This window comes from Jaculus jaculus, chromosome 1, assembly GCF_020740685.1.
Source record: "Jaculus jaculus isolate mJacJac1 chromosome 1, mJacJac1.mat.Y.cur, whole genome shotgun sequence".
Classification (NCBI taxonomy): domain Eukaryota; kingdom Metazoa; phylum Chordata; class Mammalia; order Rodentia; family Dipodidae; genus Jaculus; species Jaculus jaculus.
In genome coordinates this window covers 336,535,690-336,553,261 of record NC_059102.1, presented here as the reverse complement: position 1 = coordinate 336,553,261, position 17,572 = coordinate 336,535,690, and the positions used below count along the sequence as shown (strand labels likewise).

The window sequence follows — 17,572 nt, the reverse complement described above, 5'->3', positions numbered from 1 at the left end:
GAGGGGCTTGGGAGCGGGCGTGGGAAGCGAGGAGGGCTAGGGATGCAGGGGAATGGAGGAAAGTGACCGGGTCCTCTGGGACAAAACACTTGCTGAACACTGCCCAGGGGAGACCTTGGCCTCAGGCTGAACTCGCAGCTTGCTCTCCGCCCCCAACCCACCATGGGAAACCAAGTTGGGCAGATACCTACCCGCCCCCAGACTCCATGAGGGCAGCGCTGTGAGCATCTGAGCTGTCAGCTGGTTAGGGTTCGGAAGGGAGAAAGGTATAGATCCTGCCCTTGAAGTCGGGGGAATCCTGTCACCACACACGTGATGTGGAGGACGTCAGTGGGGTTTGTAAACTTTCCTTTCTGAACCACTTTTGTGGCAGGAATTCCCTGCTGACCACAGCCTTTCCACCCCGCACTTGCCCTAAGTCCCAAGGGCAGCTTCGCTGGTATTTTCCCCTTTGCGAGTGGACACTGGAAAATGAACCTTGTAACCCTTTGGCAATACTGTCCCCCCATCAATGATTTCTTTTTTTTTAATGTCAAGTTTTATTTTAGATTCGAGAAGAGTCAATGCCTCTTTCCTCTACTAAAAAATACTCTTTAATATTCATTTGTTCAAATATAAGCAAGTTTTTGTTGACTTCTGCCATTAAAAGAAACACAAGTCATTCCTACAATATAAAGCTCATCTCATTCCCAGATTTACAACTCTTCCAAATTGTCTAGGTTACACTCCAACCATACACAGTCCCTACACTTTCCATTACTAAAAGTATTGAATCAACACAGTTTCTAGCCAGATTTGCATGCATACATGCACATGTATAGATGTGCATGCATGTGCGCGCGCGCGCGCGCACACACACACACACACACACACACACACACACACACACTCGATAAAGGATTCATTTTAGAGAATTAGCTCACATAATATGGGGACTGGCAGGTCCCTTGGGACTCAGTACAGCAGCTTAGGTAGGTAGACACTCAGTCAAGAGTTGATGCATTAGATGTCAGGCACAATTGCATTGTTTCCAGAACTCCTCAGTATTTGCTCCTGAGGGACTGGATGAGAGCCACCTTCATGATCTAGTCTGGAGTGATCTCCCTGAGCTAGCAGCATGGGTAGGGTATCTTCACAGTCGCCTGCGAAATTTCTGTGGGACAAAATCACTGCGCTGTGCCCTGACCAACCAGACGCAGAAGGTTCCATGCTGTCAGAAGTTTCCAGAGTCTTGGTTGAATGGCAGGACACTCGTTCACAGGTCAGCTTTGTATGTGTCACATCCAGCTGTCTTCAGACTACGTCGGACAAGAGCTCAGGGTGGGTTTAAACCCTGAGTGAGTGTCTGTTCAATATCTAGTGAGAAGTGCTGAATACATGTTGGGCGAGTATCAGAATGAAGGCCGACTGCTAAACAGACGGTTTTGTCACGCACTTGGTCTCCCTCCAAGCATTGGGAACAAGTACAGCCAGCTTACAAGGCAGCCTCCATTTTCAAAGTCATTTTCTACCTGAGACTGGCTTCTTTCCCCAGATGAAATGATACCAAACTTCCCTTCCTCCTTCTCCCTCCCTTTCTTTACTTGTCCTGTTTCGTTTAATCCTTGGTGACCCTTGCCCCTGTCTGGAGGTTCGTGCACGTGCCCGCTGTTGAATAAGAGACAGTACAGTGAGGCCTTGACGCACAGTCTGGAGGTGCCCATACATAAACAAGAGGCTCACCCCCAATCCCAAATGCCACATTGCCATTTTCCCTGTCAACTCATGGGTAGGAGCTGTCCTCCATTAGGTGTCCTACGTGGGTATGGTGCTTGGGTGGGGTGAGGGTACATGTGTCTGACAGGATAAAATAAGAAAAGACAAAAGGAAAAGCTATTCCAAAACAGACCAACAGGACTTCCTTCAACAAGCTGAGAGCGAAGCCTCACAAGTGATTTAAAAGAACCAAGAATGCCCTCAGCCCAGCCCAGTGACTCTAGTCCTGTTTCCATGCCAGCCACATAGCTCCCTCCTGCAAGAGCCTTCTTAAACCAGACACTCACAAACAGTGTTTGAACTGAGTGGGTGACGAGGGAGCAGAACCCTTGTGTAGCACTGAGACCAGAGAGAGACACAGAGAGACAGAGGAGGAACCGGGGTGGCTTATCCTGTGTAATTCTATGCCCACCTCACTCAACACTCACAGATCTCATCAGAAGTGTGACGTGAAGGGAGGGATATTCTGTCTCTTCCACACTGCAGGAGTGCTCAGCATCCCTTAATTTTATTTTAATAGATTGTGTAATCTGAAATATAAAATGAAAAGGCTCCCAAGATTCCTCATTCTGGCACTTTGAGAATGGTTGTTTTTTCTTTCTTTCTTTCTTTCTTTCTTTCTTTCTTTCTTTCTTTCTTTCTTCTTTCTTTCTTTCTTTCTTTCTTTCTTTCTTTCTTTCTTTCTTTTTTTCTATTCCCAGTAGAATCATGAACTCAACCAAACTTCACTTTCATGTTTATTTTGCTTCCTTGACCTTGACCTACTGAAAAATGCCATAGGGGGACTGGAGAGATGGGTTAACAGTTAAGGCGCTACCTGCAAAGCCTAAGAACACACCTCTCTCTCTCTCTTTCTCTCTCTTTCTCTCTCTCTCTCTCTCTCTCTCTCTGTCTCTCTGTCTTTCTTTCTCTCACTCTCTTTCTCCATCTCTCCTTCTCAAATAAATGAATAAAGTAAAAAAAAAAAACGAATTGCCATAGAAAAGAAATGAGTATACTTCTGTCTTTTCCCACTATTCTTGACAATGTCAAAGGAATTCTGTGCCCATGTCATATCTGTTTAAACATTTCTGTATGTGCATGTGTGCAGGTGTGCATTTGTATGTGTGCACATGCATGTGTGTGCATGTGTAAGCCAGAGGCCAAGGTCAGATGTCTCCCTGTACAACCCAGCATCTCATTGAACACTTTCAGCTAGTCTAACTAGCACCTTGCCCAGGAGATTCTCTGTCTCTGTCTGCTGAGGGCTGGGATGACATGGTAGAGCATGCCACCATGCCCAGCATCCACGTGGGTTATGAGAATCTAAACTCACATCTTCACCTCACACGTCCACAGCAAATACTTTACCCATTAAGCAACCTCCACAGCCATTTCCTTGCTATATCTACAAATCTCAGTAAATACTAAATATAATATTTTCTTCCTCATATCCTTCACATCCTGCTTCTACCACTTCCAAACTGTGTGAAGTAAAGGAAGTAGCTTTATGTTTTTGACCATCAGTTTCCTAATCTAAAAACTAGAGATAATGCCCTGGCCTGACAAGAGAGTATTAGGAGAATCAGAGTGAGGCACCAGCTTCATGTTATGGGAACAAGGCAACTAACCTAAGAAGGGGAAAGGCTGACATGAGACTGAAGCAGAAGCAGCACACCATGGAGGAAGAGCATGGCAGAGTAAGACACTTATACCCCGGGCAGAGAATTAAAGGAGATAACCTGGACAGTGAGGTGCTCACAGTCCCCTTTGGGGCCAGGCCTCCAGTGATCCAAGGACCATCCACTGGGTCCCATCACTTAAAGGTTCATAGCATTTCCCAATTCTGCCACATCGAGGACCTTGCCTCCAGGAAATATTCTGTATTCAAATACTACAGCATACATATATTTAATATTATAATTTCCCAAAGAACTTCAGTCTCCCCTATGCTTAGCCTAACCCCATAAGTCAAGGAACTCCTAACCAAGCCAGATCACCAACAAATCCCAACTGGACAATGCATGTTGCCATTTGTTTAGTCTTCTAGGTAACATCATTGCACAGATATGAGGGAACATAAGCCATACTCATCAAATGTTTACTGAGTACCTACTAAATGCCAAACAGGATGTCTATAGTAGAGCAAAGAGTATACATTCAGAACCATTTGGTCTAGACGGGGTCAGTGCTAGAAAAGTATCATTGTAAGGTTCTATCACTGTCAATGTTGAACACTTGATCCGCAGCTAGTAGTGCCATTTGAGAAGGGTGGATAGCAGAGAGCAGGATTTGAGGTTTCATACCCTGACTTCACTTTCTGTTCTCACTCTGCTTTCTGACTGTAATGTGACCAGCTCTGCTTCATGCACCCACTACCGCACCTTCCCCACAGGAAAACTTTCCTTTAAAAGTGTAAGCCAAAAATAAACCCTTTCCTTACTTAAGTTGCTAGGCACTATTTTATGTGGGAATCTCAGAGGAAACTTCTCCATTAAAATGACATTAAAGCTGGACCTTGAGCATTAGGAAGAAACATAATGTAAGGGAAGAGCCTTCCCAGCAGGAAACCAGGTCCATAGATTTTTGGAAGAGCATTTGGACACATCTAGGGAGCTCATAGAGGTGGACTGTCAGAGATGACAGCTACACAGCAAGAACACACACTACCATGGCCTCTAAAGGTCAAATCCCCCCAAGCATAACATGTCAATCAGAACTGAGCTGCGCAAATTAATTTAAAAACACAGCTCCTCAAAGACAATAATGAATGATTCATTCATTGTGAAGAACTCACATGATCAAAAACATGCTGTGTCCATCAGAAGGGAAGGTGGAAAGCACTGGAAGAATAGGAAGGGAGCAGAGATGGATGCCCTCAGCATCTACGCCAGCTGTGAGCAGCAGAGTGTCTCAGCTTGAGCAGGCACCACAATCAGCTGGAGGACTTGGTAGAACCCAGATTACTGAATCTGCACCCAGACCTTCAGACACATTGTGTATAGGGCAGGGCCTGAGAATTGGCACCAATAACAAGTCTCCACAGAAGGTCAACATGACTAATCCAAGGACACTTTGAGAACCGTTCAATAACAAGCAGGATTCAAACCCCATCTTCCTGCTGTGGTAACTCAAAGCACACTGTGAGAAATTGAGCTCAATGACAACAAAGTTGGCAAATTATGGTGGACACTGACATACCATCAATCCTCAACTTCATGAGCTGAGGGGATTGCTTAACATGTAAGAGCACTCACTATGCAAGCATAGAAACCTGAGTTTGATCCCCAGCACCCACATACAAAGACAGGAGTGGGCTGGAGAGATGGTTTAGTCGTTAAGGCACTTGCCTGCAAAGTGAAAGAACCTAGGTTCAATTTCCCAGGACCCACATAAGCCAGATGCACAAGGTGGCACATGCATCTGGAGTTCATTTGCAGTAGCTGAGGCCCTAGAATGCCCATTGTCGCTCTGTGCCTCCCCCCCCTCTCTCTTTCTCTTTCTCTGTCTCTCTCATAAATAAATAAAAATAATAAACTTTAAAAATATCCAGGTGTAGTCACACATGCTTATAAACCTGGTGCTGAGAGACAGGGAAATTGCTGGGACTCACTGGTCAGCAAGTCTAATGTAAAAACAGTCCCATGTTCAGTGAGAGTCTGTCCCAAGGAACTAAGGTAAAAAATTATAGAGAAGTACACCAACATCCTCCTTTGGCCTTTGCACATGTGTGCACAAGACATACACATCTGCACACATGTATATACTACACATACCACACAAAAACAAAGGTATGAAGTTCAAAGTTTTTTTTCAATTTGCAACACAATATACATATTTAGACCATTATTATTCAACAAGTAGATTTATTCAGTTATTGAAATAGCCAACTAAAATTAATTAAATGCCTACTATAACAAGATATGTCTCTCCCCAGCATTTGAAGGCAGATAGTAGTAAAGTCAAACTTCAACATGCTAAAGAAAGAACTAATGCAGACAAACAATGTCCTTATCTATTCAGTAAAATATCACTGAGCTATTGACAGGGTTTCATATTAAAATACTTCACCCTGAAAAACTAAAATTCATCAAAGTTTGCTGGCCGACACCATCAAAATAAAAGCATATCCTAAAATTGGCAACACAGTAATGTGATGGCTTTATATGTTTGCCTACTTTAAGACAGATACATACAGAATATAAAGATAGGTTTTGCACAAACAAGAATCATTTTTATAATGATGGTCCAATATGGTCCCTTTATAATAATGTTCCATCACTATCTCATTTTAATTTTGAAAATACATGTAAGCCAAAAACTTTCATTTACTTCATACAAAAACCAATGGTTTAATTAACGTAAACGCTGTGTTTCATTATTGAAAATAAGCTAATGTTCATATATGATTTTGTCTCACAGAGAATGTGACATTTAATAAGGTCATTGTAAAGAGGAAAGCCTTATAAAGTGATACTCTGTTAACATAAATACATTGAGATGTGTCTAGAAATCAAAAATGCTGATATGGCAGCACCTAGACAGTCTACTTTTCTCTTGCACCGTTTGGTACCTGTGATTGAATGAGCACACTGGGGACTTGCCCAGGGCTGCTTGCTGGGTTTATGGAAGGATTAAGATTAAAATTCCACGTATCACCCTAGGCCATGTTTGTTCTAGGAAAAAAATAAATAAAAAGATCAAACTACAGAAATGACTTTCTTTCTTTTTTAGTTTTAAAGCTTTATTTAATTTATTTATTTAGTAGACACAGAGAGGGAGAGAGAGATTGTGTGTATGAGAATGCACATGCCAGGGCCTCAACAAACTCCAAACGCATGCACTACCATGTGCATCTGGCTTACGTGGGACCTGGAGAATCGAACCTGGGTCCTTAGGCTTCTCAGGCATGCACCTAAACCTCTAAGCCATCTCTCCAGCCCCAGAAACTGCTTTCTATTGAATTTCAGGATCTGTTAAAACACTTATGAATCTGTCCCATTTTCTACTAGCTGACCAAGGCAAGGCTTCCGCCCCACCTTCTTGGTCATCTTCTCGGAGCCTTTCACCAGTGGTCTTGTCCTCACTGGCTTCTACACCACAGCCACACGAAACTTTGAAAATGTAACATCTGAGACCCTCACCATGCTCTTATTTCCTGTCACACTCAGAAGGCAGACCACAGTGGAAGGAGCATCCCAGGGTCCTGAGTATCCTTGTTCTACCAATGAGAGGAAGAAGAAGAAATGTAACTTAGGCAACATCTCCCAAGGGCTGACTATGAACCAGACCCTCCAGACCCTTTTACTTACCACTTCATTTAATCCTCATTAGGACTATATGAGGCAGACACTGTTATGTACACAGAAGTTAAATAATTTTTTCCCCAAAATAACATCTATGAGACATTAACATCTCTGACCTATAGGACCCACTTTACCAGGCTTACCAGTTTTCTCTATGTATTTCAGCCACCAACTAAATTCCAAGTTTTTGCTTTAGAGCCTTTCTAGCTTTAGAGCCTTCACACACACACACACACACACACACACACACACACACACACACCAGTCCACCCAGGACTGTTCCTATCTCCTTCATTACTAAGACATGCTGTCCAATGCATCCATCAGACCTCAGCTAAACCTGCTTCAGTCCAGCCCACCGACTGGTCATGAGCTCGTACGGCCCTCCCCAATCTCCTACAAGCACCGCCTCTTTGTTATCATGAAACAGTTATCCAAACCCTCCTCTGTTCCTGGTGGACCAAATCCTTGGGTGGCTACAAACAATAGAAATGTGTGGTCTGTGTTCTGGCAACCTGAGGTCAGAAACCAAGGTGTCCCAGGGCCATGGATCCACCACAGCCCTGAGGGGTGAGTCTTGTGATGCTTCCAGCTTTGAGGCAAACTCTGGCAGCTGTGTGGTGTTTCTTGGCTTGGGGCTGCATCCTGTCTGCGCCCTGGCAGCCTTCTCCTGGTGTAGATAGACAGCATGTTCTTTCTGATGGGTCTACCTCTATGCACAAAATTTCCCCATGTGTGTGTGTGCGCGTGTGTGTGTGTGCGTATCCATGTTTGTTTGAATATGGGAACACATGTGTATTCAGGTCTGTGTACACATGTGTGCACGTGGAAGCTAGAGACAGTTTTCATTAACCCAGAGCTCATCAACAAGGCTAGCCTGGCTGGCTAGTGAACCCCAATAATCAACCTGTCCCACTTCCTAGTGTTGTTACAGGTGTATATGACCGTGCCCAACATTTTAACATGAGTTTTGGGGATTGAACTCAGGTCTTAACACTGGGAAGATGAGCGTTTTACCAATCTGCACTATTTACGTAGCCACCAAGTTTTCACTTTTGAAAGGAGCCTAGTCATATTAATCACACCCACAATAATGACCTCACTTAGTTACCTCTGCAAAGACATTATTTCCCAGTAAGTTTACATTCTCAGGTAATAAAATTAGGACTTCAACTTTTTAAAAAAAAATATTGTGGTGAAATATGATTAAATCTATAACATTGCCTATAACATTTAAACTCAAAAGAAAAGGAGCCACCATGTGATCTTATTTCTCAGCATGGGGTCTTATGCATAGTAAATACAAAAATCAATGCTTGCTAAATGAGTAAACACACACACACACACACACACACACACACAAGCTATGTGATAGAGAAACTCTGTAGTTAATCAGGGCTCCAAATCTCAATGCCCGCAGTACCACATAGGTACATGCGTATACAAAACGGTGCCAGGAACTGGAGAAAATCTTCCAGTCAGCTTTTGCAGCTTTTTGTCATGAGAACCTGTGTGGGAGGCTTTATAATCTTTCAGGAGAAGCCAGATATTCAAATTTTTTTAGAAGAAAATCTTCTAATTTTCAAATGGGAGAAGTAAATTAGTTTTCAAAATGAACAAGGTTCCTGACCCAAAAGAAAATAAGAAACACATCTGCAGGCTAAAGATGGTCCCTAAACCACCTGGCGGCAGCCTCTGTGCAAAGATGACCTCGGATGCCCCGTGGCCCGTCCCCAGGGAAATGCAGCAGCTCTGTACTGAGGTACAGCGTCCCGAAACTTCCCGCCTTGACCCCATCACTCAGGGCTAGTGCTAAGGTCTCCCTCTGGCACAAAACACAAAACAATCATCAAAACATGTGATATTTTGAAAAATCCTCATCAATGGCGAAGATTCACAGTAAGCAAAGATCGGATCCAAGCCCTCACCTACTCCGCGGCCCCTCCCGCCCCCACCTGGCTGCTGGCCTCCCTTGCCAGCTTCACCAGGCTTCTGCGGCTATTCACCGTGAGCGAGCCTTCCCTGGCTCAAACGAACACCTGAGGAAAATCACCTTACACATACAAAGGGCTCATTTTGTCTCACGGTTTGGATGTTGAAGTCCATGACTCCATGATGGACTGGGCCCTGTGGGAGTCTGTCATGGGGGGAACAGAACCATTCCCTTCACTATCAGGAAGCACGAGGTGGGGGGAGAGGAGTGGAGAGTCTAGAGTCCCATTATTCCTTTCATGGGCATACCTCCAATGACCTAAGATCACTAATAAAGCCCCACCCTTTAAAGGTTCCCTCATCTCCCAAATAGTATCATTCTAGGGACCAAACCTTCACTCCCTGGGCCCTTGGAGGATGGTCCACTGTCTGTGAGATCTACCTTTTTTTAAAAAAATCTTTTTTTTTTATTTTATTTATTAGCGAGATAAAGAAGCACATAGAGAGAGAATGGGCATGCCAGGGCCTTCAGCTGCTTCAAACGAACTCCAGATGCAGGCACTTCCTGTGCATCCAGCTTACATGGGTCCTTGGGAATCGAACCTTTGGCTTGGGAGGCAAGTGCCTTAAATTAACCTCTAAGCCCTTTCTCCAGCTCGAGATCAGAGTTTTTATACTACATCAGTTTTCACTTCCTGGACCTTCAATACGATGCCACAAATGACGTGCTCAACCAACCTTCTCTACCCAAACACGCCCCTCTGTCACTGTTGTGAGCGGAGTCACAGCTTCTGCACGCTCCCCCTCTCATCTCCTTTCTCTGAAACAATGGATAGTCTCTTCTCCTAAAAGCTGGTGGTGCTCCATTCTGATAACATTGCCTTAACTTAAATGTTTTCTCCCAAGTTCCTGCTGGGTCACTACTCACGTCCACCACACTGCTAGGTGCTCCCGAGGGGGCTGTGCCAGTAGCCTTCAGCAGCTGCTCCTGGAGTCAGAGGCGCGGATGCTCTTACGCAGATGCCGCAGTCAGCTTGCAATCTCTCCGGAGGGTCTGAGGCTCGCCGAGGCAGCAGGCACTCTGACCTTTCCTAAGCAGCCACTCAGGACGCAGGCTTTCTCAGCTGTCACCGTGCTGCCCACTTCCACCGGTAATGGGTGTGAGCTGGTAATAGCTGAGGGCACAACTGTTGATTCAGGGTTGTCACAAGCCTCTCTCAGACCATGTGAGAAACACACGACATGTCAACATCACACTCAATCAAACACCCGTTAGGAAAATGATTGGAACTAGCACAGAAACATCACTGCAATCAAATCCTAGAAACCATGGTTCGGAATAAAATGTGATGAAAAGAGCTTAGCTTGACCCTATGACAGCTACTGCTTCATACACTTGGGGATGAAAAATATCAAATTTGAGATTTAAAAACAGGTACATTATCAATTCGGTTACTCCAGTCAGTTGTCTGATAGCATATTCTGAGTATATTACTCTGTGAAATTATCTCTGATCTTCACATCTAATGAATCTGGTCACCATGTCTCAGTTTCTGAAATGCACTCATCAAAACGTTTACCCTTGTGTGGACCCTGCCTTCCTCTGCTAGACTCAAAGCTAACAGGAGGGCTGAGGACAAGAATCTCTTTCGAATTCTTTTTAGTGATCTCAGTACATATTATGGGCATTTGAGTATTTACTGAGTGGATGTCAAAAAACACCACCATGTCCAACATACGCAAAATCAGCTCTTACCCCAACCTCAGAAGGAACCCATTGTGTCATGGAATAAAGACCAAGGAAACAGCTTTATTACCTGGCTAAGACTCGGGTGGAGTAACCTTTCAAAGCCCGAGCCCGGATTCCAGGGTTTTCCACTTTTTACCATGAAAACAACACACTGTCATGTTGCTCCTATTTGGCAATCCATGATTGGTGACTCCTGTCTCTAGGCATGGCAGGGCTCCCAGGGGAGGCAGGGGCATGCCGGCTGGAGGACGCTGACCAGCCTGTGCACAGGGCTCATTGCTTCTCTTTTCTCCAGCTCCCCTTCTTCAGCTCACACCGGCCCCGAGGCTGTGCCCATTCTTCAGGCATGGAGCCGCCTTCTCTGTTCTGTGAGGGGCCTTACCCCAGCACCACACCCCTTTTACCACAATTGTACCCATGGTATTCATCATCAGAAAGCATTTTAACTCCCTGCAAAGCACTTAGGAGACGTGGAAATCAAGGCGTCTCTTCCCACTTCTTCATTACCCCAAGCCAGGTTCTTGTGAAAATCAGCACAGCTTACTGGGTAAAGATTGTGAGCTTTCCAGATTTAAATCCAGGCCCCACCAGTTGTTTGCTGTGCCTTAGCTACCCCATCTGTGGAATGGGTATAAAAAATCTATCAGTTTGTTAATGAGACATTAGAGTTAATATTTAAACAAGTCTCAGAGTACCTGAAGTGCAGGAAGAGCTCAGCAAACGTGAGCCACCACCATGACCGCTGGCAGCTCGGGCTAGGACGGAGAATGGAGATGGGTGGGAAATAAGCTTTCACTTCTCATTGTTACTGATAGTCCATGGTGGTGGAGGTGGCTCGGTGGAGAAAGTGCTTGCCAGAGAAAGTAGGAGGACTTCTGGAAAATCTGGCTCTCCAGAACCCAGGGAAATACAAAGCAAGCTTGGTCGCCTGCCTACAACCCCAACACTTAGAGGCAAAGACAGGGCAAGCTGGTAGCTAGATAAGCCAAACCAGAGAGCTCTCTGCTCAGAGAAACTTTGACCTTTAAGTAAAGTGAAGAAGCACAGAGGAAGACACTCAATGTCATTTTAGACCTCCACACGCATGCACACACACACACACACACACACACACAACACAACACAACACAATACAACACAACACAAAGAGGCCAATTTACTTTAGGGCTTGTTCCTGGAAGCATATTAGGAAACAAATAAGCAGTTGTGATAACGGATATAATCAGATAGTCCAGGTTTCCAAAGAGGAAGTGAAAACTAGCCCCTGAGTTCTAGAAAGGTCTATAACTCTGGGAGCCGCTTCCCTGGGCAGGAAGCCTTTGCAGCACTCCCTGGCATAGAGGAATCATTGGCAGGATACAGAGGGTGGGTAGATGCACACTAACTCACCCAGAAAAGGAGACTGTGGGCTGCAGGGGCTCCCCCATACACAGGGTTCTGTGCCCAGCATTCTGGGAGTGGTCATCACCCTCGCCATGCAGCCACTTGAATGCCCCTTGGCTGCGGCCCCAGCATTTTAACTTGTCGCTCTCTGAAACTGTCCCTTACCTTGTGTCCACCTTACTTTCGAGCTCCTTTCAATTATAATTATGATTATAATTGCTTTCAATCTTCTAGATTTGCTAGATATCCTTTTACTTTTTATCAACATTGGTTTTTTGGAAATAGATCAAACTCTTCCACAAACATTATCTGGTTAAAGTAAAACTTTTATAAACCTCAAGCTGTTGGTTGCTAAGAGGCCCGACACATGCAAGCAGCATATAAACATAATGAAACCCCAGAGGCGGCTGGGTGGCTAGGAGGCAGCAGGTGTGAGGTGTGCTCACCACTGAGGCTCGTGCTTTGTGCTGCTCTTGCTGTCTTTGTAGATCTGCCACAGATCGCTCTTATCACCTCACTATCACATTATGCTCATTTTAATTAGAACGGAGTGGTCAAATATTTACTGTTCTATTTTTAACAATTGGTGAAAATCTGTTAGCCACTAAGCGTAGCTATTAATAGGATAGACTCTTTTTTTCCTGTTTTTGTATTTACCACAACAGTGGAATGCTAAATGCTGTGGAGATTTTTCTTTGGATGAAAGTTGGGTGGAGAATAAAAAACAACTTGTTTGGTGCTTTCCATTGATATTTCCTCAGGAAGGAGAGCCAACAGCGCATTGCTCAGATTCCACACTGACTGGAGACTCTTGGTAACTGAGGGCAGAGCTTCTTCCCTGCAGCAGTGGGTGTCTCCGGCCATCTTGGTTGTGCCACGTGCACTCTCAGGCTCCAGCTGTATGATTCTGGCAACACAGACCTCAACTCCAGGCATCTGTCCTGGTGTCTCTGACCCTGACACATGGCGGGAATTCAATAAAATGTTCACCATTGATATTGTTTACATAGGACTATACTACACACTCCAGATTGGGCAATAAGTCCATTATTTTAAAATGTTGATTACTGCATGTGAAAGAACAGATGTTCACGAAAAACCCAAAATGAAATACAAAGGTGAATTTGAAAGGAGCCATGTAATGAACATCTATTGAGCTACATAATCATTATTCGAATAAATTATTTTGAAGGTCTATCTTCAAGATTATTTTGTTTACAACTAATGGAAGTATTAATCATGAAGTCATTTTTTAATCAACAAATATAACTTTTTTGCCGTGAATCTGATCCACATTCCTCAAAATTTTCTTGGAAAAAGTCAACAGAGCTTCAATCATTCTATTTAGGAAATGTTGTATCTAAAATGAGTGTGATAATCTTGTGGTAGATTCTCAACAAAGTCTTCCTGAAATTAACTCAACTATTTTAACAGTCCTAGAAACTTACTTATTAATGGAACAAATGGAAGAAGAAAATGTGGTATAAAGATGCAATCAAATATTATTCAGCCACAAAAAGAATGGAGTTCCATCACTTGCAGCAATATGGATAACCTGGAAAAATGTAAGTTGGTTTTACAAATTTTTAATTGTTAAGTTAGTTCGTTTCAGAAGTATGTAACTGAACTGAAAGGAACACAAATCTTGATTATAAAAAATGCTAGCATTTGTCAGATTTGCTTCAGATAGATGTTTGTCCTTTTTTTGTTGAAAAAGAGCAAATTCATCCCAGCTCACCTGTTCCCGCCTTCCCTGTCTCTCACCTGGAGTTGGCATCTAGCCTCCTGTGAGTGTAAATGAGTCTTTCTGGAAGTACAAACACATAATGTGTTTTAAAATCTGTAAAACAATGTGTCATAATATAGGAATCCTTTCAACTTTCTCCATCTATGTGGTGACGATTAGACAGTCACGATGAAACGTGCAGAGATTTCTCGGTGTGACACTGCAGTAAGAGTTAGGAACATGGCTTACCAGTACCTGACAGAAAGGCCTTGTCCTGCCCACAGGACCTGACAGCTGCGTTCACGGCACAGCGATTGCTGATCCTCCCACTGAGGGGACTGAGGGTGCTGAAGAGAGTACAAAAGAGGGATAACCCAACAGCAAGATGGCCAATTTGCCATGTGTTCATATGTTAAAGTTCCAAATAAAATTATTCAAACAAACAGATAAGTAAAAACAGAATGCAGACCTGAGTTCAGATCCCCAGAAACCATGTCACTGGTGGTCAGGCATGGTAGCCAGCATGTAATCCAGCGCTAGGAAGGTGGAAAGAAGGGTCCACAGAGCAGGCTCACTGGCTACGGTAGTGAAAGTGGTGAGTTCAAGTGAGAGACCCTGTCTCCATAATTAAGGTGGAGCATGGTCAAGAAAGGCATTGGACCACAATCACTGGCCTCAACATAGATGTCCCACAAATTCACATCATACATACACACACACATGAACTAAGAAATATACATACATACACACACACACACATGTACAACAAAAAATTGGAATAAAAATATGTATCTTCTAAAATTTACTAATTATCCTAAAGTTGTTAAAATAAAAAATGTTCTATGTATATAAGGCAAAAAGAGGGGGAAAGAGACTCTGTCATCTCCTCCCAGGGTGTCAGGTCACATTGGTCAGCTCACTGACCACCGTACTGAAGCAACGTCCATGGGCAGATTCAGGGGCATCAGACAAAGCTTGCACTATGCACAGTGGCCCTCAGAGCCACACCCAAACAGTCTACAAGCCACAGGAAAAGGGTGTGGGCATCATTGATTTGAAATTTCAAGGAGCTATCCTTCCTTCCTTTCTTCCCAAGTTGTCCTCCAAAGGCATAAAACTTGTGCTTAGCAGAGCAACCAGTGCAAAGACTGCCAGTGAAGGATGCCCAGATTTTGCTACCAGAAAAAAAAAAGTATACTATTTGTAAAAACAAATTAGTGAGTTGGAAAGAGAAACTTGTTACTTAATTTTATGAGCAAGTTCCTAAAATCATTTGTCTAGACAAATTCCCTTTTACCATTTGGCTTCTGGGAGACTTATTCTCATTTACTGTGAAATTAAAACATTAAGAAGTCATAATTTACCTTTAGTAAGTAACCAGATGGCCACTATGAAGGAAAAACCTTTAGTTTTATGATCTTAAATAGTCCAATAAATATTTTTATATTACTTAATTTATAAATGTAATGTTTATGTCCATTTCTTGATTTTCTTTACTTCCTGTAAATTTCACTAAGGCTGAAGACAAATCAAAAGTTATCTGGGGAAATTTAAAGAGAATATGAGTCCCCTGTAATATCTGGTTTCCATCTGTATGGATTTAAAGATATTTACTTTGAAAAGAAACAAAACAAATGGAAAACATTTAAATTTGTAAGAGGATTTATATAGAGGATTGTACAAATTAGGATTGCCCATAAAAATATACTTACATTTTCAAAATTTCAAAATTCTCTTTACTGAAAAGGTTTTAAAAAATGCTTGCTGTATTTAGATAAATTTGTATGGATTTTTTTTAAAAAAGACTTAATAATCTAATTTCTCAATTTAAAACCACTTTAAATAAATGGTGTATTGGAAAAATTTTTGAAACAACTTTAAGCAGGAAGGTTCTGTTGTGATCCATGTGTTTCATGGGTTCAATCCATGGCCACTTGGCTCCATGTTTATGAGCCCGTTTTGAAGCAGAGCATCATGGCAACAGGAGAGTGAGAGAAACAGGGTTCTTGCCAACCGGCCAGGGTGAGATACTGCCCAAGGACATCATATGATGAATCCATCAAGAGATGACTCCATTGCCTAGGTCAGAGTACTGTGATCTAATTGTCTCTCTAAACACCCTCCTTACAGGATAGAGTCAGGGATAAGTTTCTCTATTCCCTGGGATATTTTGTTTTAATTTATTTATTTGACAGAGAGAGAGAGAAAGAGAGAGAGAGAGAATTGGCACACCAGGGCCTCTAGCCACTGAAAACAAACTCCAGATGCATGTGCCATCTTGTACATCTGGCTTATGTGGGTTCTGGGAAGTTGAACTCCGGTCCTTAGGCTTCGTAGGTAAGTGTCTTAACCCACTAAGTCACCTCTCCGGACCTCCTAGGCATTTGTTAATGCATCAAATTAGAGATCAAAATTAACCATCACACCATTTGACAAAAGACAGTTAACATGTACAATGCTGCAATACTGCAACAGCCTTAGAAACAAGAAATAAAGAGGGGTGGGAGTGTGCTAAGAAGAGAAAATTGTGCTTCTTGGAAGTTATGAAGGAATTTAAGTGCAAATAACATCATCATGAGAGAAAGACTTGACCCTGGTACTTGTCTATTAGACAGAGTTGCCCTGCATGAAGAGTGGTCTTGATGGCGAACAGAGAGCGAGCCTGACCTCAGCGCCCTGGAGACGGGCCTCTTGAGGAGGGCTGCCCCTTCATCCCCGACCAGCGTGCAGAGGCGCCAGCGGCCACGGGTTCTGTAACCCACCTCTCTCTGGAGCAGTCCTGTGCTGTCAGGGTGAGCGCCCTCGGAAATCCCGAGCAAGTCCAAGCCTGCTGTAATAACCCGGGAAGGCAAAGTGTTCTACACATGCACACACACACACATTTTGCAACCTTGTCTCCAAGGTAATGCATCCGACCACCTGGGTCCAAAACTTGGACGTTTCTATATTTTCTGAACTCTTTGAATAGTTGCTTTTTTGTTGTTCTCCTGTGAAACACACACACACACACACACACACACACACACACACACACACACACACCGCATAGAGTTATTCATAGCACAAAAGTTTTTATAAATACAAAGTGACAGAATTCCATCCCAAAACTTCAAACAGAATCAGCGATCTGTAAAGAGGAACTTTGATCTATGATTTTATTAGCACAGTAGCCCAACCAAATTTCTTTTAGTAGTGATAAGATAAACTTTAGTCCAAGTCTAGGTGCCAGGAATACATACCAGGCTGATGATATACACCCATTCTACTCATCCAGCGAGGGCTTTTTGCCCCTTCCAGCTGTCTGCCGTGGAGGCTGACCCTATGTGTCTGCCAGGGTGAGTACCATGCACACGTCAGTCTCCAGTGCTATGAGAACTGCAGGATTCATCAGGCTTCAGAGCTCACTGCATGCCGTGTTTATATTTCAAGGGGTTTAAATTGATACCAAGTGGTACACTAAAAAAAAAAATAATGTTGTAGCTATTCAAACTAAGACTGACTGTCTTTGTTTGCTGCATAACATTCATCTCTTCAAATTAAAGCCCAACTCTTATCTGTGCCTTTGGTTTCAGGCATATATTTTTATTTCCTGAGAGTAATTTCTGGCCTTTTGAATTGGTTTAGGCAATTAACTCAGTCAGAGCCCTGTGTAGGATTCAGTGAAAGCCATCCCTGGCTGGAGCAGAAAGGGAACATGCTACCAGTATAATTATGTCCTGGGAGGGTGGTAGTGGTTGGAGT

General features: G+C 43.3%; 1 protein-coding gene across 2 annotated transcripts in view; it reads right to left on the bottom strand.

The window, feature by feature from the left end:
• Kcnk2 (potassium two pore domain channel subfamily K member 2) overlaps positions 1 to 17,572 on the bottom strand; it is a 220,343-nt gene that overhangs the window by 147,757 nt on the left and 55,014 nt on the right. Inside the window, exon 1 of one of the 2 annotated variants that reach the window (XM_045142317.1) lies at positions 192 to 311. The exons of the other annotated variant lie outside the window; for it this stretch is intronic. Coding sequence (XP_044998252.1) covers positions 192 to 228 — 37 coding nt within the window. The 5' untranslated portion in view covers positions 229 to 311. Of the gene's footprint in view, positions 1 to 191; positions 312 to 17,572 lie in introns of those variants that run through there. 2 annotated transcript variants of the gene reach the window in all.